Genomic DNA, 27,935 nt, shown 5'->3' with positions numbered 1-27,935 from the left:
TTTATCATCTCATAAATTTGTCAATAGCCATGGAAGTCAAGTTGATCACCTTTGCCACCTGTGGCATGAAAGCTCCTCTTATTCCCCAGGTACACCTGTTTTCTAATAACTTTTTTTTAATGTCTCTGCTTTCTTATCTTTATCAGCGCAGTAGGTCATCTGCCTCCCCTCTTAATAAGTAGACATAAATTTATAGGACTCAATTCTATTACTCCAAGTCTTCTCATTTCAAGTATCTAGTCAATGGCAATTACACCTCCCCCTTAGGATACTTCCTATTCAATGACATTAGGTATCTCAGTGGAAGGAAGGAAGGAAGGAGGGAAGGAGGGAAGGAGGGAAGAAAGAAGGGAAGGAGGGAAGGAGGGAAGGAAGGAAGGAAGGAAGGAAGGAAGGAGAGAAAGAAAAGTCATCAGGCTTACTTCTCTTCAGTGCTGGGAAAGGATGCTGCCTCAGTGTTGGCTGGGGTGAGATTGGAGACTCGGCCATGTGCGTCTCATCATCCAACACCTGAGCTCCAAAGAGCTTGTGTGTATTCCTATGGTGGTTGCAGGGTTCCCAGGGGCAGCAGAAAGCAAACTCCAATATGCAAGTGCTTTTCAACCCTCTGTCTACATCTTCCCATTGGCCAGATAACTCACATGGTCAAGCCCAGATTTAAAGGGTAGAGAAACAAACTTGACCCTTTGATGGGAGGAGAGGCAAAGTCACCCTGCAAAGGAGCACATATACATGAAGAAGAACTTGTAGCCTTTCTGTAATCTACCACATTAATGCACTTTACAAACCTCATATGATCTGATCCTGTTTACCTCTTCTGCCTCATCACTCACAACCTGGCCCTTGACCCAGGACTCTCACAGTATAATTTGTAGTGCTTCAATTATAACATGCTCTCTCTCTTTTAGGCTTTTGTACGTATTGTTCCCCTATCTTGAGTACTCTTTCACTACCACTTATCCTTCAGGTCTTCTGTTACAAGCCACCTTATCTTGGAAGTCTTCCTTGGGCTCATAAGACTGGAGGAGGTGCCTTGCTACTGTGCTTCCCAGTCCCTGTACTTACCCCCATTTCAGCCCTTAATACAAACTGTCATTACCCAATATTTGACTAAAATTCTCCACTGGACTGCAAGCTCCTTGAGGGCAGTGACTGTGCCTTTGTCATCACCGAAGTTCCAAAGCCTGGCACACAGTAAGTGCTTGATAGATTTCTGACTACTGAAATTACTAGAAATGAAGTATTAGGGCAAAAGACAATAAATTAAGGGAAAAGAGAATAAGGAAAATGGACAAAATATGGTTCATGGGTAAATCAGTCTTTGAAGGTTACTAGTGCTACCCTGCCCAATTTAACAGAAAAAGAACAGAATATGCAGAAAAACTGACTTGAGGTCCCTTAGCTTTTATCATATCTGATGTGTTTAGAATCAGAGAATCATTCAGCAATTTGGGTAATGGTCACTGGGTAAAGGAAAAAGGACTGCAAATTAGATGAGGGTTTCCCTGACAAAAGAAATTATAGAACGGAAGTAAAATGAAACAAAATGTGACACATATAAGGACACTATTTTTGGCCACAATGCACCATAATTAATTTCAGAAGTCAATAAAGATGGTAAGGTGAATATGCATCTACTTTCACTGCCTCTCTTGTAGGTTAAGGAATGAACCTACAAGATCAGAGAAAACAGGAAAGGAGACAACAGGGGGCAAAAACAAACAAACAAACAAAATCGGATGCTGAAAAGCAGACGCATGAATGGTAAATGATTTAGCAGACCCAAGAAGACAGAATCCTCTTCAGGCAGTGGAGACACGTGAGAATACCCAGGAATCAACTGGTGGCTCCAGGTAGCTCTAGAAATAAGGGTGAAATGGAGCTAAAATAAGGAACATTGGTTGAAAATCTGTTCGAGACAGCTAAATCCCTAGATCTCATACTCTACAAACTGGAGTGACTGCCATTTCTACTATTTTTTGCAGAAGACTGGAGAACTATTCTCAGCAGATAGTGAAACAGAAGGTCTCTGGACTGGAGAACACCAGAACTGTTAAGGATGGGGTACTGTGATGAATACAGGGGAATTAAAGGAACAAACTGCATACTTGGGTGCTCTCCCAAACCTCTTCCACTTATTTATCAGAATGCTAGCAGCCAGGCCTCCACCTTTCAGGCAGATTAGTAGAGTCTGCTTTGGGAGATCTGAATAGTCCTAGAAAAATGACCTAAAGATATTGACAATGGAGAGTCCCCAGGATAATGGCCAATCAGAGCACCCCACAGCTCACAGCTGACCTTCAGTAAGCCCCTCCACCCACATGCTCAGAGCCTCCACTCTGTTTTTTAACTTTTTATTTTGCAATAATTTTAGACTTAAAGAATAGTTGCCAAAAAAAAAAAAAAAATACAAAGGGAAACAAAAGTATGGAGAGTTTCTATACACCAAACACCAGCTTACCCTAATGTTAACATCTTACATAACCAGACTTTAATTATCAAAACCAGGAAATTAACATTATTAGAATACCATCAACTAAGTTAACGACCTTATTTGAATTTTACCAGTTTTTCCACTAAATTTTCCTTTCTCTGTTCCAGGATCTAACCCAGCATTCCAAAACGCACTTGGTTAAGTCTTCTTAGTCTTTTACAATCATGTGACAGTTCCTTTGTCTTTCCTTGTCTTTTACAAGACCACTCAGATTTTTAAATCTCTCACTTTTAATTAGAAGCAGACAACCCTGGATTTCCAAATATCCAAGAAAGTCTCTAATAATAAAAGACAAAGACCAAAACAAATGAAAAGAAGAAAGAAACTCAGAGGAAACAGACTGTACAGCGAAGAAAATTTGTAGAAAACCATTAATGACATCCTCAAGAGAAAATTGCAACCACAGAACAAGAACAGAATACTATCAACAAAAGCCCAAAACTTTCAGGGAACAAAGCAGACTCTTGGAGATTAAAAACATGGCAAAAGAAATAAAAACCTCAAATAAAGGACCAGAGAACAACTTGAGGAAATCCTCCAGAAAAGACAGCAAAAGACCAAGCACAGAGGGAACAGCATTAAACAAACACTTACACAAATAAAGTTATTAAAACAATAATAATGTGATATGTGTTATGAAGGGGAAGCAAAGACCACAGAGAGAATATACTGGGCAGGGGAGGTGGGGAGCTATGAGAGGGTCAGGAAATCCCTCTGATGAAGTGACAAGGAAGCTAAAACCTCAAGAACAAGCAGGAATTAGCCAGAGGAAGAGCTGGGGGGAAGAACATATGCAAAGATCCAGGAAAGGAAAGAGCTTAGAGAGAGTATCTGAAAAGCAGGCCAGTAGATAGAGTGGAAGGACTGGTGATTTGGGGGTGATGGGGCAGTGGGCCTTGCAAGTCAGAGTCTTCATGTGAGTGCAATGGAAACCAATGAAAGGGTTTAAGAGGGAGTGAAGTGATCCAAGGTGCTCTTTAAAAGGCCACTTGATTGTTGTGTGGAGAATGAATTGGAGGAAGTATTCTAATGGGCAGTATATTAATGACTGTAGTACAGTCCATCTTATGGTTGTATCATCATTTACTTAATCATTCCCCTATTTTATTGGACATTTGGGTTGTCCAGTTCTTTGCTAGTATAAGTAACATTGTAATAAACATCTTTGCACTTAAATCTTTGCCAGCATCTCTGATTATTTTCTGAATATAGATTTCCGAAATTAAATTAAATTAAATGAGTTAAAAGGTATGAAATTTTGTGGCTGTCTTTTTTAAAGTTTTTAATTTTTATTGTGGTAACATTTATACAACACAAAACTTCCCATTTTAACTACTTCCATGTGTATAATTCAGCGACATTAATTGCATTCATAGTATCGTGCAACCATCACCACCATCCATTACCAAACATAAAGTTATTTTTTAAAGATAAAGATTTTGCTCATTAAATATGAAAAATCTTCTTTGCAAAATGGTATCTTTCCACCTATTCAATTAAATAATAGCAATAGATTACCCGCTTTAAAGAGATGAAAAAAAATTCTATCCATATGCAAAAATTCCCCCATTAATTAGTTTTTTTTACAAGTGGCAAGCACTTACACTCATAAAAACCAATGCTGCCTAACTTCTTGGTTGAGACAGGCCACATTTAAAATAATCATCATGTTAGCAAGTAGGTTGTGCTTCTGAATCAAATAACTATATATTTGGGATAGCCTATTTTAAATAATCCCAATATAATGTAATCTTCTAATGTCTATATGTGGGTTAACTTTTTATAAATTTTTTTTTTGTTATAAATATATTCACAAATCAGAAAAAAGTGCTTTGTCAGACACTGTCTCCCAAAGCTGTGCTTGGTCACCCTGCTGCCCAGCAGAGCTGCTTTGTGCTCTCTACAGTTTTCCTCTCATTCTCTCACATATGGTCTCTTTCACACGCAAACTGACCTCTTTTATCCTCATCTCAGTGACTGGCGTCACCACACGCTAGCTCCTTCACCTCTTTCCCTACTGCTTCCCACTCAAATTCAGTTGCTTTGTATACATATCTCCTCACCCTCATGTTCTTACCTGCTTTCTCTTCAACTAATTTGATCCTGTACTCTAAAATGCCCCTCTGGCTCCCACACTCCTCTCTGGCTTTCAGCTCTCGCTTTTCATCTAACCTCTCCTCTCACACATCACACCGCCTACCCTGGGTCCTAGGCCTGTTGGTCAGGAAATCTGCCGAGGGGGCTGAAGGGACAGTTGGGGCAGCGGTGGGAGTGCAGATGCACGGATGCTGGGCATGAGGAGACCAGGTGGCAAGCCCAGGTTTCCCAGGCCTCTGTGGCAGGAGGGGGTGGGCTGGAGCTAAAGGATGGGGCCAGTGAAGCAGGGGACAGAGGCCGAGCCTGCTGCTCCACAGCCGGAGGGCACACGCCCGAGTCACCTGTAAATGCTCTGCGGCCCAGACGGGGTCTGAGAGTTGCCAGTTGGACATACACTGACCTAGACAAGCAATTAAGACGTGTTCAAGGTCTGCTGCACAGAACATACAGTCTTTTAAACTAAGCTAACTCCCCTGTTAAAACTTGGTGATTTCTCTCCCCCTAAATTTTTCAGATTTACAGTCATGGTGAGAATTGGCAGAAAAATCAGACAAGGGTACTGGAAATTTTGACACTGAAAAACAAACCAAGTATTCAGTGAACACTAAGGGGTCTAGTAGGAATGCCTAATGAGAATTGTACTAAGAAGGAATTTAAGATCAAGGTCAGGAATGATTAATCTACATACAGGACAAACGTAATATGAATCTTAGCGACTCTCCAATAGCTTCCTAGTGCCTAAAGGAATTGGTGGTATTATAAGGATTAAAGCAGTGACATTAAAGTAGAAAACTTCATTGGAAAATTAATCTAACTCAAAAGAAGTTACCACAAAGTACTAATCCACCTAAACTGACTCTGTACGGCTCTCCTCGGCAGCTGTGATTTTTCTTTAAGGTTTGCTGTCTTGTCTCTGGAGTTAGGCGGCTTTGCTGAAAAGCAACTGGTGATGGTGGCGTTGGAGGCCTTTATTTTTTTAAATCCAGGTAATTGATAATCTTCAACAAGCTTCACATCTGGCAATCACACTGCCCTCTAGCTGTCTGTCTGTCTCCCACTTACCCACGCCTCACCAGGGGCCCCCGGCCTCCTTCCGCCCTGCACACCCCTGCAGGCGTGCTCACTTGCCCCACTGTGTTGCTCCTGCACTCGGGGGTCCCTGCGCAGCTGCCTATCTCAGAGCGGTAGGGTAGGGGACAGAAGATAGATGACACAGAGGAGCTGTCTTTGAAATGTCAATTCCCTGAGGAGCTGGTTATCAGCCTCATCAGCTAGTATGCAGAGAATGCGCCAGCAAGGGTGTTTTCACTCGACCTATTTCTATTTGATTTATAGGAGACTCATAATCTTACTCATGACAGAGACAGGGTGTGTGATGCCCCAAATTCAAAATTATCACAATGCTGAGCCAAAGGGAAAAAATGGGTGTGATATATAGACTCTGAGAGAGAGAGCGATAAAAAGGATTTCAAAAATTAATTTTCCTAAATTACCATTTTCAGTAATTAACAAACTTTCTCTTGTGAAAGTATTAGGAATTTTTCAAAATCTTGGTCACTCTACTAGTAGGCCTCCTTAGGAAAAAGAAATACCATTTTAGAAATGCCTACTTTTTCTATCTAAATGGTGGGATTGTGGATGACCTTTGCTCTCTTCTTGATCTATGCCTATAATATCATAATACTACTAACAGCTGACATTTATTGAGGGCACCATGCAAAGGGCAGCAAGTGGCAGCCGGCCTCCAAGACGGCCCCCAATGAGTGCCCTCCTGGCATCCACACCCTGTCCAGTCCCCTCCCGCTCTAGCCTCAGGGGTGGTCTGTGTGACCAATAGCACATGGTAGAGTGATGGGATGCCACTTCTGCTGCTTCCGTCTTGAGCACTCTGGTTCTTTCTGGGATCACTATGTCTGGAAGAAGCAAATTGCCATGCTGTGAGCAGCCTGCCTCATCTTACTTTCATAATCAGCCCAGGTGGCACAGAACTGCAGTTTCCAGACAACAGCCAGTGAGGATGGCAAGGAACTGAGGCCTGATAACCATGTGACAGAGCTGGGAAGTGGATTCTCCAGCCCAAGCAGAGTCTTGGGTGGAGTGCAACCTCAAGAGAGATCCTGGGCCAGAGGCATCTGGCAAAGCCATTCCCAGATTCCAGGTCCTCGGAAACTGACATAATAAGTGTTTGTTGTTTTGGGGTAATTTGTGACACAACAATAAATAATACAGCTGCACATGCATTATTTCTCTGAATTCTCACAATAGCCCAGGAAGGCTCTTCTCACCCCTATTTTACAAATGAGGAAACTAAAGCTTAGAGAGGTTAACTCATGTGTCCAGGATTCCACAGCTAGTAAGTGGCAGTGTCAGGATTCGAACCTAAGCAGCCTAACATGAGAACCCACATTCTTAGCCACTGTTACACAGCCTTCCTCATCTTACTTTCATAATCAGAAAATAGAATAAAATCTATTTCCATCCCTGGAAAAAGAAACTCTCACTTTTCCTCCCCTACTGTCTTAGAGGTAGAGTCATTTCCAAGGGTAAGTTTCTCTCTTCACTTGTCCTTCCATTCGTTTCCATCTCTTTCAGGTCATGCTCCCTCTTGGGGAAGCTCCCTGATCTCCAGGATCTCCAATGTCCTTGTTTCCTTACCAATTTCTTTCCCTCTGCTTCTCAACATTTTCAGGGTCTCCTCTACCTCAAAAACAGAACAAAAAGTATGTCCACACAAAAACTTGTACTCAAATATTCACAGCAGAATTCTTCATAATAGACAAGAAGTGGAAACAACCCAAATGTCCCTCAACTGATGAATAAACAAAACATGGTATAGCCACAGAAAGAATACTAATCAGCCATAAAAATGAATACTGTATTGATACATGCTAAAATGTGGATGAACCTGAAAGCATGCTAAATGAAAGAAGCCAGATACAAAAAAAACATACTGTAAAACCCATATTGTATGATTCCATTAATTTGAAACATCCAGAATAGGCAAATCAATAGAGACAGAGAGTCAACTTGTGGTTGGTTGGGGTGGGCAGGTTTGGGGGGAAAGGGAAAAAGTGACTGCTAATGGATATGAGGTTTCTTTTTCGGGTGATGAAAATGTTCTAAAATTGATTGTGAGGACAGTGGCACAATTCTGAAATAATAAAAACCATCCAATTGTACACTTTAAATGGGTACATTGTATGGTATGTGAATTAAATCTCAATAAAGTTATTTTAGAAAAAAGAACAAAACATCCTCTGCATTGCTCCACCACCACCATCACATTTCTTACCTTTCTTCTACTATTAAAATATCACTCCCTGTCACCATGACCTCCTAGTGGCCAAATTCCCTGGCCTTTACTTAGTCATCCTGAAACTTCCTCCGGAGACCCTTTCTGACTAGGCTCTCTGCTTCTGCCAGCAACTCTTCTGCTTGTTTTTGTTTGTTTGTTTGTTTGTTTATGAACCCACAGTGTTGATACTGTTTTATTACAATAGTTAAATATGCAAAAATAAAACCAGATATAACATTTTAATATTTAGAGATTAATAAAACCTAAATAAAAGCATAACACCAATAAAATTAAAATAATTTAATGAGATGGATGATTTTTTTTTGCTGAAACTAGGTCACTGCTTTCAACACGACTATGCACTGACTGCCACTGTCCTGATTTTTAGGGAACCAGGGACCTGTACTCCCACACGCTTGGTGACATTGCAGTCCTCCCATAACTTTTCTCCGTAAAATCTCATCATTCAGTATGGGTTTGGCTTCATCTGGTCTTCTCTTGGCTTGCAGGCATCACTTATACTCAGCATTAAGTCCTCTCCCTTTCTCCCTTCTTTTCCATTAGTTTATGACAATTAAAGAAGTGGCATCAATACTATTATATAGACACAAATGCAAATGTGGAATCTGGGCACTGAAATCTTGTGCCCAAGACACATATGAATAACAAATTCCTTCCACAGGGATGTTGGTTCTGATTCAACAATTATTTACCCAGTGCCCACTAGGTGACAGGGACAGTGCTGCATGCTTTAAATATGTTATCTCATGTCATTCCTATAATATAGGTAAAATCGGATAATAATATTTTGTGACTTGTGGGACTGTTTCATGAGGATTGAATACAATAATATAAGTGATTGGCTTTTGGCACATAGTAAGCATTTGATAAATGCTGGTTATATTACTTTTTATGTAATTTTATTGAGTTATATTCACATAACATACAGTCCTCCAAAGTGTACAATCAGTTGTTCAAAGTATCATCATATAGTTGTATACTCATCACCACAACATTTTCATTATTCCAAAAAATGAAAGAAAAATTAAAATAAAAAAGAACATCCAAAACATCCCATTCCTCCCTCCCCACCATTGCTCATTTACTTTTTTAAATACGGTTTTATTGGGATACATTCACACACCCTACAGTCATCCACAGTGTACAATCAATTATTCATAGCACCACTATACAGTTGTGCATTCATCACCAGAATCAATTTTTGAACCTTTTCCTTACTCCAAAATAAAAACAAAAGCAAAAAAGAACACCCAAAACTTTCCATCCCCTCCATTTTTCCACTCATCTGTCCATACACTGGATAAAGGGAGTGTGAGCCACAAGGTTTTCACAATCACACAGTCACACTGTGCAAGCTCATAGTTATACAATCGTCTTCAAGAACCAAGGTCACCGGATTGCAGTTCAACAGCTTCAGGTATATCCCTCTAGCCATTCCAACACACCAAAAACTAAAAAGTGGTATCTATATAGCACATAAAAATACCCTCCAGAGTGACCTCTCAACTCCATTTGAAATCTCTCAGCCACTAAAACCTTATTTTGTTTCATCTCTCTTCCCCGCTTTTGATCAAGATCCTCTCAATCCCACAATGCTGGGTCCAGGCTCATCCCCAGGAGTCATTTCCCTCATTGCCAGGGGAATTCACACCCTGGTGTCATGTCTCATGTAGTGGGGAGAGTAGTGAGTTCAACTGCCCAGTTGGCTTAGAGAGAGAGGGGGCCACATCTGAGCAACAAGGAGGCTCTCTGGGAGAGACTCTTAGGCACAATTATAAGTGGGCTTCGCCTCTCTGCAGCAACAAGCTTCACAAGGGAAAGCCCCCAAATCAAGGGTTTGGCCCACCAAATTGGCAGTCCTCAATGCTTGTGAGAAAATCAGCAAGAACCCAGGTGGGGAAGTCCAACATTTCCGCATTTCTCCTGAGTTCCTCGGGGGGCCCCCCGCAAATACACTCCTTTTCTGCTTTGATAGTTCCTCTCCTTCCTTGGGCCCACTTTCCAACAAGCCACGAAGTCCTGATGATTTCTGCTTGGTATCATTTCTCTTGCATCTATCTCTCTTTCCATCCTATAATCATTACCCAAGTTTGGGCCCTCATCAGTTTGTTTCTGCCACTATCTTCTGTCTCTAGTGGCTTTCCCTTTCCAATACTTCCAGAACACTGCCAACAGCATATTAAATACAGACGTCACCTTACTTCCTTGTCAAAAACCTTCAGCGGTCTCTGCTGCCTATGAGATAAACCCTAAGCTGGCTTTTAAGGTTCTCCATGACCTAGCTCAAACCCATGTTATTAATCCTTATCTCCAAGACTCCCTGTGTTAGTTTGGAACTGTTATGTACTCCAAAAAATGCCATGTTCTTTTTTTTTTTTTTTTTTTGCCATGTTCTTTTAATCCATTCTTGTGGGTGCAGACCTATTGTAGGTGGGACCTTTTAATTAGGTTGTTTCAACTGAGATGTGACCCAGCCCATTCAAAGTGGGTCTTAATCCTTTTCTGGAGTCCTTTGTGAAAGGATAAAAGGAAGTAACACACAGAGAGAGGACAGAGAGATGAGAAACACTCAGAGAAGCAAGAAGGAACCACAGGAGTTGAGAGAGAAAGCCACTGAAATGAGAGCCCAGGAAAGAAGGACTAGCAGACATTGCCATGTGCCATGTGCCATGTGCCAGAAGAATCCCAGATGCCAGCAGCCTCTCTTCAGAGAGGGCATCCTCTTGTGGATGCCTTAATTTGGACATTTTCATGGCTTTAGAATTGTAACTTGTAACTTAATAAATCCCCATTGTTAAAAACCAAACCATTTCTGGTACGTTCCATTCCAGCAGCTTTAGCAAACTGAAACACTCCCCTACACAAAATCTCAGCTCTAACCAAACTTGCCATTCCAGAACCTTCTAAACACTTCTTGTTTTCTGTATCCACATGGTTTCCCCACCACTGTCCTGCCTCATCCCCTTTGGAATGGCCTCCTCGGCCCTATTCCTCCCTCAAGACCCAATTCAACTCTCATTTCTTATGTGAAGTGATCACTCCAGCTCCAAATTATCTTCCCTTCCTCTTATCCCCAGAGTACTATTATACTGTTCTATATTGTTATATGTATGAGACTTCTTTCTCCAATTAAACTAAAAGCAACTTAGGACCCAGATCACAAGTCCTCTCCATTGTGAAATGCTGCACCATTACCCCCAAACCTTCCAGTTACTCACTCTTCATTCCTACTATACCATCTTTATCTTGCTGAAAATTCTCACCTTTCAACTCCTTCCTCCCCTCCCAAACTATCAGCTCTCTTTCTACTTCTTCTACTCTCTCTTCTATTCATTTTAATTCGTTCAATAAACAGATATTTACTGAGTGCCTACAAAGTGCTAAGAACAGTGGGTCCAGATAAAAACAAATTAACAAACTCCATGTCCTCATAAAGCTTCCAGTCTAGGCTAGACTCTGAGATTCATTACTCCAATCTCTTTCTTGCCAAACCCCTACCTCTTTTATTACCTGGTCCTTCCAATGCATCCATCTGGAAACTGCCAGTCAATCTGACAACCTACCTTCAACCTTATGAGGTAATGTGCATTTAGGGAAAAACATACAGTGGCCTGGAATGAAGCCACTACAAATACACTGTCTCTAATTTCACTTGGGTCTCAACACTGCTGGGCAATTCTTCTATTTATCCCTTATAAGTTTCTTCTATTTCCTAAGTCACTGACTCATCATTTCATCTGTAATTTCTGCAAATTCAAAAATGTACAGAAAAAAATAGAAGTCACTGGGGGACAAGGAGCTTCTTCAACTTCCTCTCCCCTCTCCCACCTAGAAATTATCTGCATGCACATCTAACGTTTCCTCCAACTCGAAGGGAAAAAGAATCTGCCCATCCCTGCTCCTTTCCCCTCCATCCCCCACATGCCTCAGCTGTTCAATCAGGTGGTCCCAAATTCTATATGTTTTACTGCAAAAGTTGCTTCCCCCAACCTCCCCTCTGGTTACTCTCTAGCGCTCATCCTATCTTCCTGCTGTACTAAACTAACAGAACTCCTAGAAGGCTCTGTAGGTTCCACATCTCTTTTTGCCTTTGGACAAGAGGTCCTCTCTGTCTTCAGATTTCTTCACCTGACAAAGTTCTCCTTGCACTGGAGAATCAGTTCAGTCCTCACCTCCTCTGTGAAGCTGACTCCTCAATCTGTATTGGAGGATCTCATCACACCATTTGCTTGCTTCTATCTCTGCATCTATCTTACTCTGCTTCAGTAATTGGTTGACATGTCTGAGTCCCCTAACAGACTATGAATTCATGGAGGCCAAGACCTGTGTATTCCAAGTCCAACACAGTGGACTAGCACATGCCCCACTATCTCACTAGGTTCCTTCTTCTGTGTTTTCACAACACTTGGGTCAGGTCTCTTCTCTTTCCCCATTAAATGTACATTATTATTTTGTGGTCAGAGAATGTTGTTTATACAATTTTTCTGTCCAGAATTTACTGAGGTTTTTACTGGTATAACTTACCAAGGTTTACACTGTTTCATGTAAGTATGTATGTATGTATATACATACATACATACCAAAATTAATATTAAACCAAACTTACTAATGAAGCCGCATCACCTTTTATGCCAGCTCTGCATGCCATACAGCACCAACTCCTCCATACTCTTTTGGTTGAAGAGGTCACAAGGCAGCCTAGATTCAAGGGGAGGGAGCACAGACCCCACCTTTCAATGGGAGTATCAAAGAATTCGGATACTCAAAGGCAGATCCTATTTTTTTTCAAATCACATCTTACCTTGAGAAATTAATGAAAGCCATGCATATTTTCCCTCAGAAAAATGCTTCACGTCCACAAAATTTTTGCATATGTTTAGGGAGTTCACCTACCCTCTCCCATCTCATGCAAAGAACAGCTTTAGAATGTTAAAATTCTTTGACACTTATCCCATCAAGATGGGGGTCTGCATCCCTCCCCTGAATCTGCTTTGCAATTGCTTCCACCAGTAGAGCACAGCGGAAGTGACTGGGTTGTAAAAGGCAATGCTGCTTCCACCTGGTTTGCTGGTGCACATCTGTTCAAAGGAAAGGGGCAGTTCTTGTGCTAGGTGCTTTCACAGGTTCTGTTTCTTAATTTTTACTTGACTTAATGTTATCCATCTGCCTTTTGTTTTTTAACAGATGAGAAAACTGAAATTCAGAAAGGTTAAGTTACTTAAAAATTTTTTTATTGTGATACAATATACAACAAAAAATTTCCCATTTCCCGTAACTGGTTACACTATGCGTACAATTCAGTAACATCAATTACAATCAAAACATTGTGCCACAATCACTACCCTCCATTACCAAAACTTTTCCATCACCCGAAATAAAAACCCTGTACCCATTAAGCAGGGACTCCCCTTTTCCCTCCCTGCCCACACCTACTGTTGACTTTACTACCACATCTACTTTCTGGCTCTATGAATTTGTTTATTGAAGATATTTCATATAAATTAAATTATATAATGTTTGTCCTTTAGTATCTGGCTTATTTCACTCAATATGATGTCTTCAAGGTTCATCCATGTTGCCGCATGCATCACAATGTTACATTACTTTTAAAATTCATGTTATAAGTTGAAGAGACAAAATTCAAAACTAGATCTTTACCCAGTTGCCTTTTCTTTTACACAATCTTTTATTCCTTTGGATATTAAGGAGCATAGTTATAGTTACTCCAAGCACAAGATCTGACATTTCACTCTGTGCAGAACTAAGCATCTTGTTAGTGAAATAATGCAAATGCCTAATACCCTGAGTCCCAACTTGCAGCAAGTTCTGGAGGATGTTCAATCCTTTCCTACCCTATAATATTCCACTCTAGCATTAAGTTATAGTAAGAATTTCTTAAATTCATTTTTTAAAATACTACTTCTGTCAATAGCTTTTGCTCTTCTATCTTGAATCTTGCAATCTTGCCTCAGGATTTCATCTTAACACTCCATGATCCTTTCACATACTTTCCAAAAATTGACATAGTAGATATACAATTAAAAATATATTCATATAATGATTCCAAACAACAAAAACAACTCACAGTTACTTTTGAAGGATACACTCATTATTTTAACAGCTGGTAAATAAAGAGAACAAATCAAACACTTAACTTTCCTTTCCAGGGCAAAGTCTATCTATCAGGGTAATCAAACACTTGATGAAAGAAATTTTCTCTCTGTTGACATTTTCTAGCTAATAAAAGAAAAAAGAATGATAGAATTAAAATGCTACTGTTTTGCAAACTCCTAATGAATTAATGAATCCAGGTTATGATCATCAGTGGCCACTAATGCCACAAAAAACACCACCATCTATAAAGTATTTGTGCCAAAAAAAAAGTGACCTAAATCTACTCAGGTCTCAGATCTAACTGTAGTTTAGAGAGGAACATATTAAATGGCACCTTTGGAATACAATGAATCAACAAAATCCAGAATATGAAGCACTCTACAGGGCAGACAGACCAACCAGTTTCTTCAACAAATAAACTTCAAAAAAAAAGAGGGAAAGTGAAACTATAAATTAAAAAAAAGTGACATCCACTTTCAGCCATGTTGGTGTAACTTGTACTGGAATGCCCCCCTGCCTTAAACAACTAAGAAAGTAGGCAAAATACGTGAAGCAACTGTTTTTTTTTTGGGCACTAGCCACCTGGCAGTGCCGTGAACCTTGGGAGAAAACAAATACACAAAGTGAGAAAACAAATACACAACATGAGCCCACATTGTGCCCTCAGCCCGCCCCAAGCCCAGGATTTTTCCAGGGGAAACCTTCCAGACTGCGGTGTTGGGAGGTAGAGCCCAAGCAGAGCACAGCACCTTACTGGGTAGCTAAGGAGGCAGAGAGCAGAGGACCATGCACACACTAGCAGAGCAAGGGGAAAGCACGCTAAGGCCTGTGGGCCAAGCTGGCTCATTGCTTGTTTTGGTAAATAAAATGTTATTGGAACTCAGTCACACTCATTTCTTTACATACCGTCTATGTTGCTTTTGCATTACATCAGCAAAGTTGAGTAACTGCCACAAAGACTGGATGGCCCCCAAAGCCTTAAATATTTACTATCTGGCCCTGTACAGAAAATGTGCACTAGAGTAAGGTCCACCCCCTAAGACAAAGGACAAAACACAAATAGATCTAACCTAACAAAGAATAAAACCAAGCCTGACAGAATAAAATAGATCTGCCAGTAACTTAGCTGCCTGCCAGAACAAAACTCATCACACTTTAAAGGAAAACAACACAATCCCCACTAAGTATTATCCATTATGTCACACATACAATTAAACATTACACGACATTGCAGGGAAGCAGGAAAATGTGACCCACTCTCAAGAAAAAAAAGCACTCAATAAAACAGAAAAGACCCCGAGATGACCCAGATGATAGGATTAACAGACAAGAACTTTAAAATAACTATTGTAAATCCATGTTTCCCAGTACTTAAAGGAAATGATGGACATAAAGAGTGAACATGTGGGAATCTCAACAGGAAAGGGAAGCTATAAAAAAAGAACAAATGGTAATTCTAGAACTGATATGTATAGCACACAAAAAAAAGGGCTCCCTATCTTTTAGAGACACATAATGAAAAATTTACAGATGAAATAACATGATATCTGGGATGTGCTTCAAAATAATCCAGGTTGGAAACTATCAAACCACAACCCAGTAGCCTTGACTCTTGAAGACGATTGTATAGCAATGTAGCTTACGAGGGTGACAATGTGATTGTGAAAACCCTGTGGATCACACTCCCTTTATTCAGTGTATGGATGGATGAGTAGAAAAATGGGGACCAAAAACTAAATGAAAAATAGGGCGGGGGGGGGGATGATTCTTTACTTTTATTTTTTATTCTTATTTTCACAGTTTCTGGTACAAGGAAAATGTTAAAAAATAGATTGAGGTGATGAATGCACAACTATATGATGGTACTGTGAATTAACTGATTGTACACATTGGATGATTGTATGGTATATGAATATATCTCAATCAAACTGAATTTAAAAAAAAATCCAGGTTGGGGGAGAGGAAGAGGCTAGGGGTATAGATGAAACAAGAGTGGCCATGAGTTGATGACTACTGTAACTAGATGACAGGTATGTGGGAATTCACTACATTGTTGTATTTTTGTGTATATTTGAAATTTGCCATACCAAAAACCTAAAAAAGAAAAGAAAATCCAATTTCCACAAGAACAAGCTGTTTTAACTGTGTACCAAGATATTTAAATGACGTTCTGCATACATATTACTCCTCTCCCATCCTTGCCAAATTCCCTAAGATATGAAGCATCCACCCTACATTTTCAGAGAGGAGGGAAGGCATCCGGGTGAATCCATTCCTTCTCTCCCTAGGTGTGGATGTATATACACTCATGCATACTCACACACACACACAGATATAGGTATTTGATTTTATAAAATGGAATTATATTAAATTGTCCTATAACTTGCTTTTTCCAAATAATATATGTTGTGGCCATCACTCCATGTCAACAAATACAGATCAACATCATCTTCTTTTAATGACTGCATAGCATTTATTATTGAGGGTCTACATGCCCTGTACTATGCATTGAAATTTCATAATTTCAGTGAGAGCCAGGGGCTGCCTGTGTTATAGAAAGCTGTCTCAGGCAAAGGAAAAACATAAGAGTATATATAACTTTAGGGACACATATGATATTAGGGACTTTAGGGCCATGATTGTGTCTATGTATGTTCCATCTATTCAGTAACAAGCCATATTATAAGAGAGTTGGATTGTATTTGTTAAAAAATATCACTCAGCAAAAACCTATTTCCATGGATTTCCATTCTCTCTCAACATGAATATAGTTCAAGTCACAGAAAGCTCCTTATTAACATGACCAGTTTCCAAATCACCAATGGATTGCAACCTAAAAGTTTAACTATAAGTTGGTTTGGCAGAACTGAGGACATGTTTTCCTACAGAAATTATACAAGATAGTAAGTCAGCTGACAAAAGTCAAAGCATTCAATTGGTGATGTACAATACCCTCCCCTACCTAGAAATTAAATGGTTGGAAAACCACAAGGGTATGGGAAATCTCAGTGGATGAATCTAGGGCCTAGGAAAACTAGAGTCACAAGTGAAAAAAAAGCCCTTATAAATATTTCTTACATTTGTTAAAATAAAATAAAAAAGATAAAAATAAGCAACTAAAAATCCAAGTAGCATTATACACATTTTAAATTACAGTAATGAGTACCATATAAATAATATCCACTTACTATTCTTTGGTCATGGAAATCTTAAAGGTGTTCCTCTACTATAGTATCAATTACATAGACATTTTGCCTTGTTGCAGAGAATATGCATAGTAAAAGACATTTTTCACCCTGGGCCTGGTCCCATTCAAACATTCAATGCCTTTTGCATTTCTTTTTTTCACATGTTGGAAAAAATTTTACTGCTTTGGATAACAAAAACGTTATGTTTGGTGTATACAATTCAAACATGTCAGATATAAAGAATGTAAAAATCAGTCCACTTCCACCACCTAGAAAAACAACTAGACACATCATTCCACATATCTCTGTATGCATATATACACATAAGGAGACAAAGATTTGTAATTTTACATAAATTGGATCACATTATATTGTTCTATACTCTTTTTCTCTCAGAGTATGTCAACAATTATAAATCGTCAGTACATCTACATCAACTTTTTAAATATGCAAAGAATTCCACTGATGGATGAGCCATAATTTCTTTAGCCATTCCCTTATCAATGGGCACTTCAGATTCTGTTCAATATTTCCCAATTATTATAACTATACGGTTACATCCCTATTCATACATCTTTACACATTCATCCTATCATTTTCTTAGGATAAATTCCTGGAAGCAGAATTGTTTGGTAAAAGGTATGCATACTTTATACCTTGGTACATATTGCCAGACAGCCTTCTGGAGAGGCCCAACTGTTTGACACACCAACTTTTGTGCCTTTCTGCTTGGACTTTCTGCTGGACTTGCCACAGTCTGCCCCTCTCCCCTCTCACAGGCTTCAGCTCCCTCCACCTGGGACTGTGAGAGGACAGCAGGGCAGCTCATAGGTCCAAAGGTCATTTCCATCAGCTTCCTTCACCTCTCCCACAGCTACAATGTCTAAACCCTAAGCACTTCTCTTTTAGATTTTTCCCTTTCCTATTCCTAAACCCTTTTTTCTAGTTATCTCCAGTGTGACTCACAATTCAAATTTCCCGGAACGAAATTCTCAAAGTTGCCTAAAAAGATATACAGAGGTAAAATTGCCTTAAATTATTCTTGGAAGGAAATGGGATAGAAAAAAGAAAGAAAGAAAACAGGAGTAAAGTTACTATCTTTGCCTGTCATGTGAAGACGACTGACATTCAGGAATAAGTCACTCTTAAGGCCTATTATGTAACTTTTGAGCACAGCATTTCTATAGGAGGTTTTATTCTGAGGGCCTTTTCATTCAGTTATGAAACTGACTACCTACTATGCACAGGCACTGTGCTCTAGTCCCTGAGGGGACAGAAATGAAGAAGATAAGATTCTTGCCTGTAAGAAGCTCGCATTCCAGCAGGGGAGATAGATGTGTAAACAAGCACTTTTGAGATAAGTGTACAAACGAAACAGTGTGTTAAGTGTTGTGATAAACATATGTCTTAAGTGCTAAGTGGGTTACTTCTGCCTGGGCAGAAGCCAAGAAAGCATCAACGGAGAGGTGATACTGAAAGTGTGGCCTTGAAGGCTGAATGATTTGCCAAAGGAAAAAGGCCACTGCAAGGCAAGCCAAGAGCATGAGCAGAACTGTGGAGGCACACAAGTGGTAAATCCTAGCAGAGATGTGAGGAAGGGGAACCGGCAGATGAGGCTGAAAAGATTAACTGGGGCCAGACTGAGAGGGAGTTAGCCTTCCATGCTAAGAGGTTCAGACTTTTATCTCAGCAATGAGAAGCGACTTGAAAATTTTCAGAAGGAAAGCATCATAATCGGATCTGAATTTTAGAAGGATAACCCTGACTGTGGGACAGAGGACAGACTGGGGAAGAGACCAGTTATGAGGCCCCTGTCTAGGCAAGGGATGACAACTTGTACCCTGGTCCCAAAGGAAAGTAGAAGGATCCAAGAAATGGGATTTACTGACCCACTGGATATAGACGCTGAAGGAAATGGTACCGTCAACAGAACTCAAATGCTTTCCCTTAGGTACTCATTGGATGGTGATACCATTAATGGAGATACGAAATATAGGGAGAGGAACAGAAGATGTGGAGAAAAACAGTCATTTCCAAGTTGCACATGTTGAGTCGGAGGGACCTGTAGCACATTGGGAAAAAGATATCTGGCAGAGAGCTAGCAGTGAGGCCTGGTGCTCAGTTCTAGTGAATACAATGTTGATTTTTTAAAATCATGTAGATTTGACAGTCACTGAGATGGATAAGATGGCTTGGTGACAACAGAGTAAGAAGGAAGAGGGTTTAGGATAGTATCCTGGGGAACCGGATATTTAAAAACCTGCTGGACGAGAACAAAGTAAAAGTTTGGGAAAATCAGAGACACAGAAGACCAGCTAGGAAAGGCTGGCTTATAAAAGAGCTGGGACCAGAATTCAAAGGAGACAATATGCCCCCTAACTTGCCTTCCCTAGCCCTTCCCATACTCACTGGTAGTAGCTTCAGGAGCTAGAACAGGGATTCCAGCGAGTTGGGGGCTGGGGGTGAGACATTACACACTGGCCCCAGAATAGGGATTCTGCACCATGAGGATTTCCTGCCAGTGCTAATACCTGGGAATATTTAGTCCTACAAGGCTCTTGCAACCTCTCTTGGTTCCAAGAGACCCACCCACTTGTCTCTTCCCACTTTCTGTTGTCAGTACTCAGTTTCTACTCATTCCTTAGCCCCATGATGGAAGAGAACAAGTCTTAACAGATTCTCACTTCAGTACACCTTTAATGAACTTAATTTTGAGTCAGGCACTGTGCTAGTAAAGAAAGAGAGATACATGAAGACAGGTAAACTGGTGCTCTTTTCACAAGGCTCCATCTCATGTTGGTCACCACTCTTCCACCCAACCAGTCCAAAATGCTGCCTACGTTACCTTCCCCTTACACATCTCTCACCTCAAATCTTCCTGTGGCTCCTTACTCTCCTAACACTGAAATACTGAAGACTTTTTGTCCATCAACCTCCTTCCTCTCTGAAAATATCTTCCTCTTCATTTCTCACACACACTCGTCATACTTACTGTATGATCCTTGCACACTGATTTCTTTGGAGAGACCATTTATGGAGTACAGAGGAATGAGCCTTTTAAAACAATTAGTCATGTCCAAATGCATATTCTGCCTCTTACCAGCTGCGTGAGCCTCACTTTCCTGGCTGCAAAGTGTAACAATGCCTAACTCATTTAAAACGTAGATAAACAGTATCAGGTATTTAAACGGCACTTAATAAAAAGGTAGCTAGTACTATGAAAATAATACTTACCTCACAGAATTGTTATTCCTATATCACGGACACCTAAGATACCTAAATATCTCCTCAAAAAATATGTTTCCGTCTTCCCTCTATTCCTGAAACAACTTCCTAGTCCTTTCCAACCAAGATTCAGAACATAGTTCAAATCCAACAAAGATTTCTCTAATTCAGCTGCAAAAGTATTTATACATTTACTAAAATGTCACACTCGCACAGGATCGCACTGATTTAGAGCTACACAGATACTCCTCCTCTCCTTAACTTTAAGTCCCCGGAAAAGAATAATTACATTTTGCAGTTTCCCCGAAAATTGTTGTATCGCGGTAACAGAAAAGCTGTTGGAAAGACAACTGGGCGTTCAGGTGTATTTCAAAATTAGAGCAAGTTTCACTGCTCTGCTGCCGGAATAAATAAGTTTGCTACACTAATCATACAACTGAAGTGGGGGGGGGGGTACTTTGGACAATGTTCCCAAGGAGTGACTGCAGTAGATGCCACGCGGTGACGTGGTCCAGGCGAGTGACGAATGAACATATGTGTGTGTGTGTGTGTTTCTGCGGCGTGTAAAAGTGTCATCGTGTGTGCCTCCGTACGTCCCCAGGACTGAGTGTACATTCGTGTGCGCCGGGATGTCTGAGCGCAGGTGTGTATCCCTTTGAACTCCGGTGCGTGGCTAGTGAGTTACCGGACGAACCCTCGCGGGGCTGTCCTCTAGCTGCTTACCTCGGCTGACGAACAGGTGGACGCCGCTGGGCGCCGCCACGTTGGCGCCGGTCACGTGGTTGCGAGCCCTCGTTCACCGCTCCGCCAGCCCGCCTGCCCGCGAGCTACAGCCGTCCAGTCGCAGCTCCTGCCAAAGACCCGAGGCGCGGAGGCCGCCGGAGGGGAGCGCGCGTGCGCCCGGGCGGCCGACTGCCGGAGCCCTGGTTGGGGAGCGGCTCCGGCACCCGGGCCAACAGGGGAACCCGCGGCCGGCAGAGCCCGCTCCAGCGGTAAGAGGCGGGCTCCAGCCGCTGCTCACGCGCACACTCCAAGCCTCAGTGCCCAGGTGGGATGGAAGAAGGCTGTCAGGTAAGCATGGTATCCAGTATTTATAGCATCAATATTTTGGTGCACGGAAACGTGAAGTTGGGAGGGAAAATATAAAGCACAATCTAGTGTTCAACATAGCACTTTGCAACGTCTGCCACTTTGTTGCAAATTACTTCCCTGGATTCAGTCGAAAGGTAAAATCTGATTCCAAGCCACTAGCAGCCCCTTTGCTGTCCCAGACAGCAGAGACTCCAGACAAGACAGGATGTCTGTGCGGCTGCAAAATCTATTCTAGGTACCACAGTGATTGTGTCCAGAGGACTTTCCCCAAGGATACATACCTTCCACTCGGCGATGTTAACTGGCGTCTTAATCCTAAATTTGACGTTTAAGAATGAGAGGATGACACCTATCAGTTGCGATGCCAAGAGATGAAGCCCACAGAAGGCCAATTATAATTCAAGTGAGAGAACTGATATATTCCTAGTGATGACGGGGCCCATTTTTATCAAATACAGTCTTTGTCTTCCGTATTCTAGGGTAAATTTCCATGCTGTCATGGACCAAGTATTAGTCATCTTAGTAGCCTCGTTGCCCAACACAGATCCTGACACCCCAGAAATGTCTAATGAAGGAACTGAACTCTCCATGGAGCCATTCATACCTAGGATTAACAGTTCCCCAGACTTTAAATGCAGTAAAGATTGATAACGATTCTCTGTGTATGTATGTGATGTCTCCTAATGAACTTTTAGGAATTTAACTACACACAGTGAAAAATCCAGACAATTCAGAAATAAAGGAAAAAGTGCAAATCCCCCTTTCTCACCCTCTCAACACACTCCAATCCTGTGCCTCAGTTAACCACTGTTGCATCATTCCAGATCTTTGTCTTTTACAGGAAAATATGTATAAATACATTTTTTTTAAAAAGAAACTGTATACCTACCAATTACAATTTGCTGTTTGCCCTCATTGCAAATGCCAAATCTTAGAACACTTAGCTTGAGCTCATTCTTACTGACTGCATAGCCCTGATATTTTTACTTTTAAGTAGAATGAATTTTGGCAGTTCATTAAAAGACACATGCTATACCTTTTGGAGATTGAGTTTTGGATGTTCTGGGGTCACCTTGAAGGATAAAGAGAAATAATGTTCTCCACCAAGGTAAATAAGATATACAAGTGTGAGAATAAATGTATTCCTCCTACAGGTCACTTTGAGCCCCACCTTTTCCAAACTCAGATGGATTCCAGGGACAGGACTTTCCAGTGATGGTAGATCTTACCATTGTATAACTGAAGCCAATGATCTAAGTGCGGCAAAGGAGCTTTGAAAGTTAGCTGAGCGCAGTTGCAGGAAATGTGTGGAAAAATGAAATTAGAAGTCCCTAGCAAAATGTCAGAAGGCATTAAGCCCAATTTCAAACACAACTGAAACTCTTGGAAAACAAATTTGCAATGTATTCCCCCATAACTAGATGAAAGAGGAAAAGAAAAACTAGGAGGACCCACCTGATACAAACAGTAGAACCTGGGGAGGAGATGCCCAATAAATTCAACATAGAATGTGGGTATCTAGGATGACTAGAAATGAATAAGATGTGAACTTGCACAGACGACAGCTTTTCCACTGATCCTTGGTTTGGGTTCTCTCATATTATGGCCTTCTGACATTAGTATTAAAAGCTGCTGGCATCAGTCCTCCAAAATCATTAGTTTGTGAGATATATGTGTACTGAACAATAGGATAAAGGGCCAGACCACTGACATCTAGGATCCCTTGTGACCCTGGTCATTCAAAGCATTAGAATGCTTTTATTTAGATGAGTAACCACTGCTGAATCACTTCTTCTCTACTCCATTTCTGCCTATCTTCCCACCTGTGAAATAAAGCTTATTTATGGTACAGCATTTTGTTGATTTGAATTCTCATCACTATTCAGATTTTGTACTTGGGATTCTTGAATAAAAAATGGAATAATTTTGCAAAGCCATGGTTCAAGAAATAAAAGATAACTTCATAATGCCTTCAGTTTGTGTCTAGAAATTCATTTTTGAATGTTAAAATATTTTTATTACTTGTGATTGATTCTTGTTTTATAGGTCTTTTACCTTAACTTTTAAAAGATCATGTGTTTAGCTTTTTAATCTTTTTTTCTTTGTTTATAAAAGAAATAAATTCTCCTCTTCATAGTTTTTGAAAAGTCGGTTTTTCCTTCCTCCTTCATCTACTTAATGGGATTTTATTATAGACGTGACCATCTAAATTTTTCAAAAGTTGTCCAAAGGTATGTAATAAAGTTTATTGAAATTCACTATTCATTTTTTTAAAAATTCAGTTTTATTGAGATATATTCACATACCATACAATCACCCATGATGTACAATCAGCTGTTCACAGTACCATCATATAGTTGTGCATTCATCACCCCAATCTATTTTTGAACATTTTCCTTACACCAGAAAGAATAAAAGTAAGACTAAAAAATAAAAGTAAAAAAGAACACCTAAATCATCCCCTCACCCCACCCTATTTTTCATTTAGTTTTTGTCCCCATTTTTCTACTTATCCATCCATACACTGGATAAAGGGAGTGTGATCCACAAGGCTTTCACAATCACACTATTACCCCATGTAAGCTACATAGTTATATAATTGTCTTCAAGAGTCAAGGCTACTGGGTTGCAGCTTGATAGTTTTTAGGTATTTACTTCTAGCTATTCCAATACACTAAAATTTTAAAAAGGATATCTATATAGTGCATAAGAATTGCTTCCCCCTTGTGGTCATGAAGATGTCAATCCCACGATGTCAGATCCAGATTCATCCTCGGGAGTCATATTCTGCGTTGCCAGGGAGATTTACACCCCTGGGAGTCAGGTCCCATGTAGGGGGTGGGGCAATGAGTTCACCTGCAGAGTTGGCTTAGAGAGAGAGACCACATCTGAGCAACAAAGAGGTACTCAGGAGGAGACTCTTGGGCACAATTATAAGCAGGTTTAGCCTCTCCTGTGCAGTAACAAACTTCATAAAGGCAAGCCCTGAGATAGAGGGCTCGGCATACCAAACCGTCAGTCCTCAATGTTTGTGAGAACATCAGCAACTACCCAGGTGGGGAAATCCAACATTTCTGCATTTTTCCCCCGCTCCTCAGGGGGTCCCTGCATATATATTTTTATTCTCTGCCCAAATTACTTTGGAATGTATCCCTATTTCACACTAACCTGTACAAACCTACCAGATCTCATTTCCTATTCAAAATTCCATGTAATTATGGTGTTTGAATCAACTGACCGTACAAGTTAAATTATTTAGTGTACTACAGAAAATATCTGCACCAAATAAACATCTCTTCTCTTCGTCTCACACAGAAGTTGAAGTTCTAAAACACAGTCAGTATTGTCCTTTACACTTTGGCCTGATTTGCCTTAGTCCTAACCAGATCTGCTTCATTCATATCTCTAATTGAAGTCTGGACTGTTTTTCAGCTTTTTCAACAGTTGCTGTATGCGCCAATACTGACATTCATATCTGCCGAGCTTTAACTCTGAGTTTCGGGTGTCATACAGATACCCAAAGTTCCAGAGACCAATCAGGTTATACACAAACGGATCAGAATCTCAGAATGTGGAGATAACCATTAAAATTCAGGAATAAATGTGGCTGCTGTAAGGGCTTACAATCTAGGGACCATTACATAAGCGTTCCCCTGATAAGCTGTGCTCTGAGATTCAATTCTGAGTTTACACATTGTAGTTAGTCCATATTGGTGAGGCATTATAATGTTTGTCTGTTTCTGGCGTACTTCACTCAAAATGCTGTCTACAGGATCCATTCACCTTGTTGCGGGTCTTATAGCTTCACTCCTTCCCGCAGTTGCTCGATATTCCATTGTTATGAACGCACAACAGTTAACCATTCTGTTCCACAGTCCATGTATCACTATTCATTTTTAAATGCTCTAAGAAATTATGGGACATAAGTGTATCCCTTTAAAAATAAATTTCATTTTGTAATGCATCATTGTGTAATTTGTTTCACGAATTTAGGTTTTTATATACTTATTAGGATTACTTATAATGCAGCATACTTAAAAATAGGCTATAAAATAGAGACTAAGGTGCTTCCGTACCTATAGAAGAAAATTGTTAAATATAAACACATTGTAAAATTAACTGAAATAATATGATATTGTCTCCTGGGCACAGAGCAGGTTCTCTGATGTACTGGGGTAACGGGTGTCATGTGACCTAAGTGGTCTCAGTGGGCTTCTCATCTGGACCCAGGTGCTTTCATTCTCCCTGACCCTGCTTCTCTATTTTGCCATCTCATCAGAAAGATTAGTGCGGGGACTGAGCTTGTGCCTCGACTTACCAGGCCTGGGCCAGGGGACCTGATCACCCCCTGGGGAGGGTAGTAGGTACGGGCGTGAGTGCCCTCTGCAGCCCCCCCGAGCCTGAGGAGCGAGGTCAGGGCAGCTCCCTTTTCCTCACCCAAAATGCCACTGGCAGGGGAGGCTTGCCGGAGGAAACCGCCTTTCTCCCAACTGCCCTTTCCCCACTACCTTATCTTACCCACTCACTCCCTGGTGCCAAGGCCACTCCTGCCACCGCCAGTGCGCATGCACCGTGGCCAGAACAACCCCCGCCCGCTGCAATGGCTCCTGCGTCCTCTCAGAACCAATCCTAGCCCCTCTTCCTTCAGTATTGCCATTTTAGGCTACTTCACCTCCTTTCCAGCCCTGCCCCTCTTACCAGCCTATATAACCTGTAATCACCCCTGAATAAATCTCTTTGGCGCATACTCCTACTGGATGAAGAGGGTTTTTGTCCTTATCGCCGCCCTCCACACCTTGCACGCCTCTCGCCGAGGACCCTGGCCACGTCCTCCGCCTCGCCCTCGCCTCCGGGAAAGAGCCCCTGCCGCCGGTACCCTTTAAGCAGCCCCGAGAGCTGAGGGCTCGGCTACCGGCCGCCACTCCCCCTAGAAGCAGTAACCCCGACCGCAACTGGTGCCCCGTGTGAGGGACGTCTCCACACGACAGTTTGGCAGGTCACCCGCTCGCCCGGACGCCCCTCCAGCTTCCCATTTCCTCGCCTGCAAGGTAAGGGCCGCCTCTCCCTCGCCGCTTCCGGAGCCGTGGGAGGTTCCTTGCTCCGAAGCCGCTCCTCCCTTCCCCCACGCTCTCTTCATCCAGTAGGAACTCCTCCCTTCCCCCACGCTCTCTTCGTCCTCTTGTATGCGCACTTCTATGACCCCCGTTCCTCCTAACACTCTCCCTCTTCCCCTCCATTACTTTGCTGTAGTTCTTTGTATCTTTATTTCCTCATTTGGTGCCGTGTGCCTCTTTGCAACTGCCCCCCCTGACTGCTCTCGTTGCCAAAGGGCACTGCTTTCTGCTCTCGCCGTCTCCTTCGGCCTTGCGGCCACAGTTTATCTCATTCTCTCTGCTCAGTAAACTACTCCTCCTTCTCCTCCCCGCCAGCCGGCCGGCCCGGCTCGGGAGCAACTCCCCCTCCTCTCCCCTCAGCTATGGGTAATCGTATATCTACATGTCAGGCACCTCAAGTTTGTGCTCTGGCTGGTCTCCTAGACACGCATCGCTGTAAAGTGTCTGTCCGGCAGCTGCAGATATACTGGGATCTCCTGCTGCCCTTTAACCCATGGCTCACCACTTGCCATCTTTGGGACCCTGTTACTTATGATCGCCTTATTGATCGAGTCACTAATGCCATGGAACATGAGAGCAAGCGCTTCCCTCCCGGCTTGCTCCCCACCTTGATAACCATCCGCTCCTGCCTTCAAGGCTCCCTCCCCCCCTGATAGAGGCCCCGTTAAATCCAAAGAGGCCCTATCAACCCAGCCAACAGACTCAGATAGCGATACTAATTCAAATCATGACTCGGACACGGAGTCCTTAGTCGAGCAGATTAACAACGCGCTCGAGGTGACTCCCAAAAAGCAAAATAACACTGCGCCACGCCAAGATGGCGAACTTCCTCCTTCTTCTTCCATCGAGGGGAGGAAATGCTCTGGCGATGACATCAGCCCTAAGCTGGGCCGGAAACCGCCTATGCTTTACCCCGCCCTTCCACAGGGCGGAGCTAGTCCACCATCTTATGCCTTGAACCCCACCCTTTCACAGGGCGGGGCTGATCCACCATCTTGTGTCTTAGCCACGCCTACCGCGCCGCCATCTTGCGACGCTTGGGGCCTCCCACTCCCGCCTCTCCCTCCGGCGAGCTCCCCTTCGGAGCCGCTACCGGCAGCTGCCGCTGTTCCTCCCACCCTGCCGACTAACAACCCCTGGCTGCCTTCTGCACCTCAAGGCAACCCTTGGGGCAACGCTCCCCCTACCCCCACTCCCGCGCCAAGCCCTCTGCAAGCGCGTCCTCCTTTCTCTCGTGCTTTTCGCTGTTTTCCTCTTAACCTTGCCCCCATCCCACAGAGGCCGCATGACTGGTA

At 41.9% G+C, this 27,935-nt stretch overlaps 1 protein-coding gene across 1 annotated transcript in view; it reads right to left on the bottom strand.

The window, feature by feature from the left end:
- METAP1D (methionyl aminopeptidase type 1D, mitochondrial) overlaps positions 1-21,602 on the bottom strand; it is an 89,289-nt gene extending 67,687 nt beyond the window's left edge. Inside the window, 4 exon segments of the mRNA XM_037849245.1 lie at positions 21,158-21,239; positions 21,241-21,282; positions 21,284-21,568; positions 21,570-21,602. Of these exon segments, the coding sequence (XP_037705173.1) occupies positions 21,158-21,239; positions 21,241-21,282; positions 21,284-21,568; positions 21,570-21,602 (442 nt within the window).
- Positions 21,603-27,935: the final 6,333 nt, after the last annotated feature.

The sequence above is a fragment of the Choloepus didactylus genome, chromosome 9 (assembly GCF_015220235.1).
Source record: "Choloepus didactylus isolate mChoDid1 chromosome 9, mChoDid1.pri, whole genome shotgun sequence".
Taxonomy (NCBI): domain Eukaryota; kingdom Metazoa; phylum Chordata; class Mammalia; order Pilosa; family Megalonychidae; genus Choloepus; species Choloepus didactylus.
The sequence above is the reverse complement of the archived record's forward strand: the minus strand, read 5'-3'. Positions and strand labels throughout refer to the sequence as shown.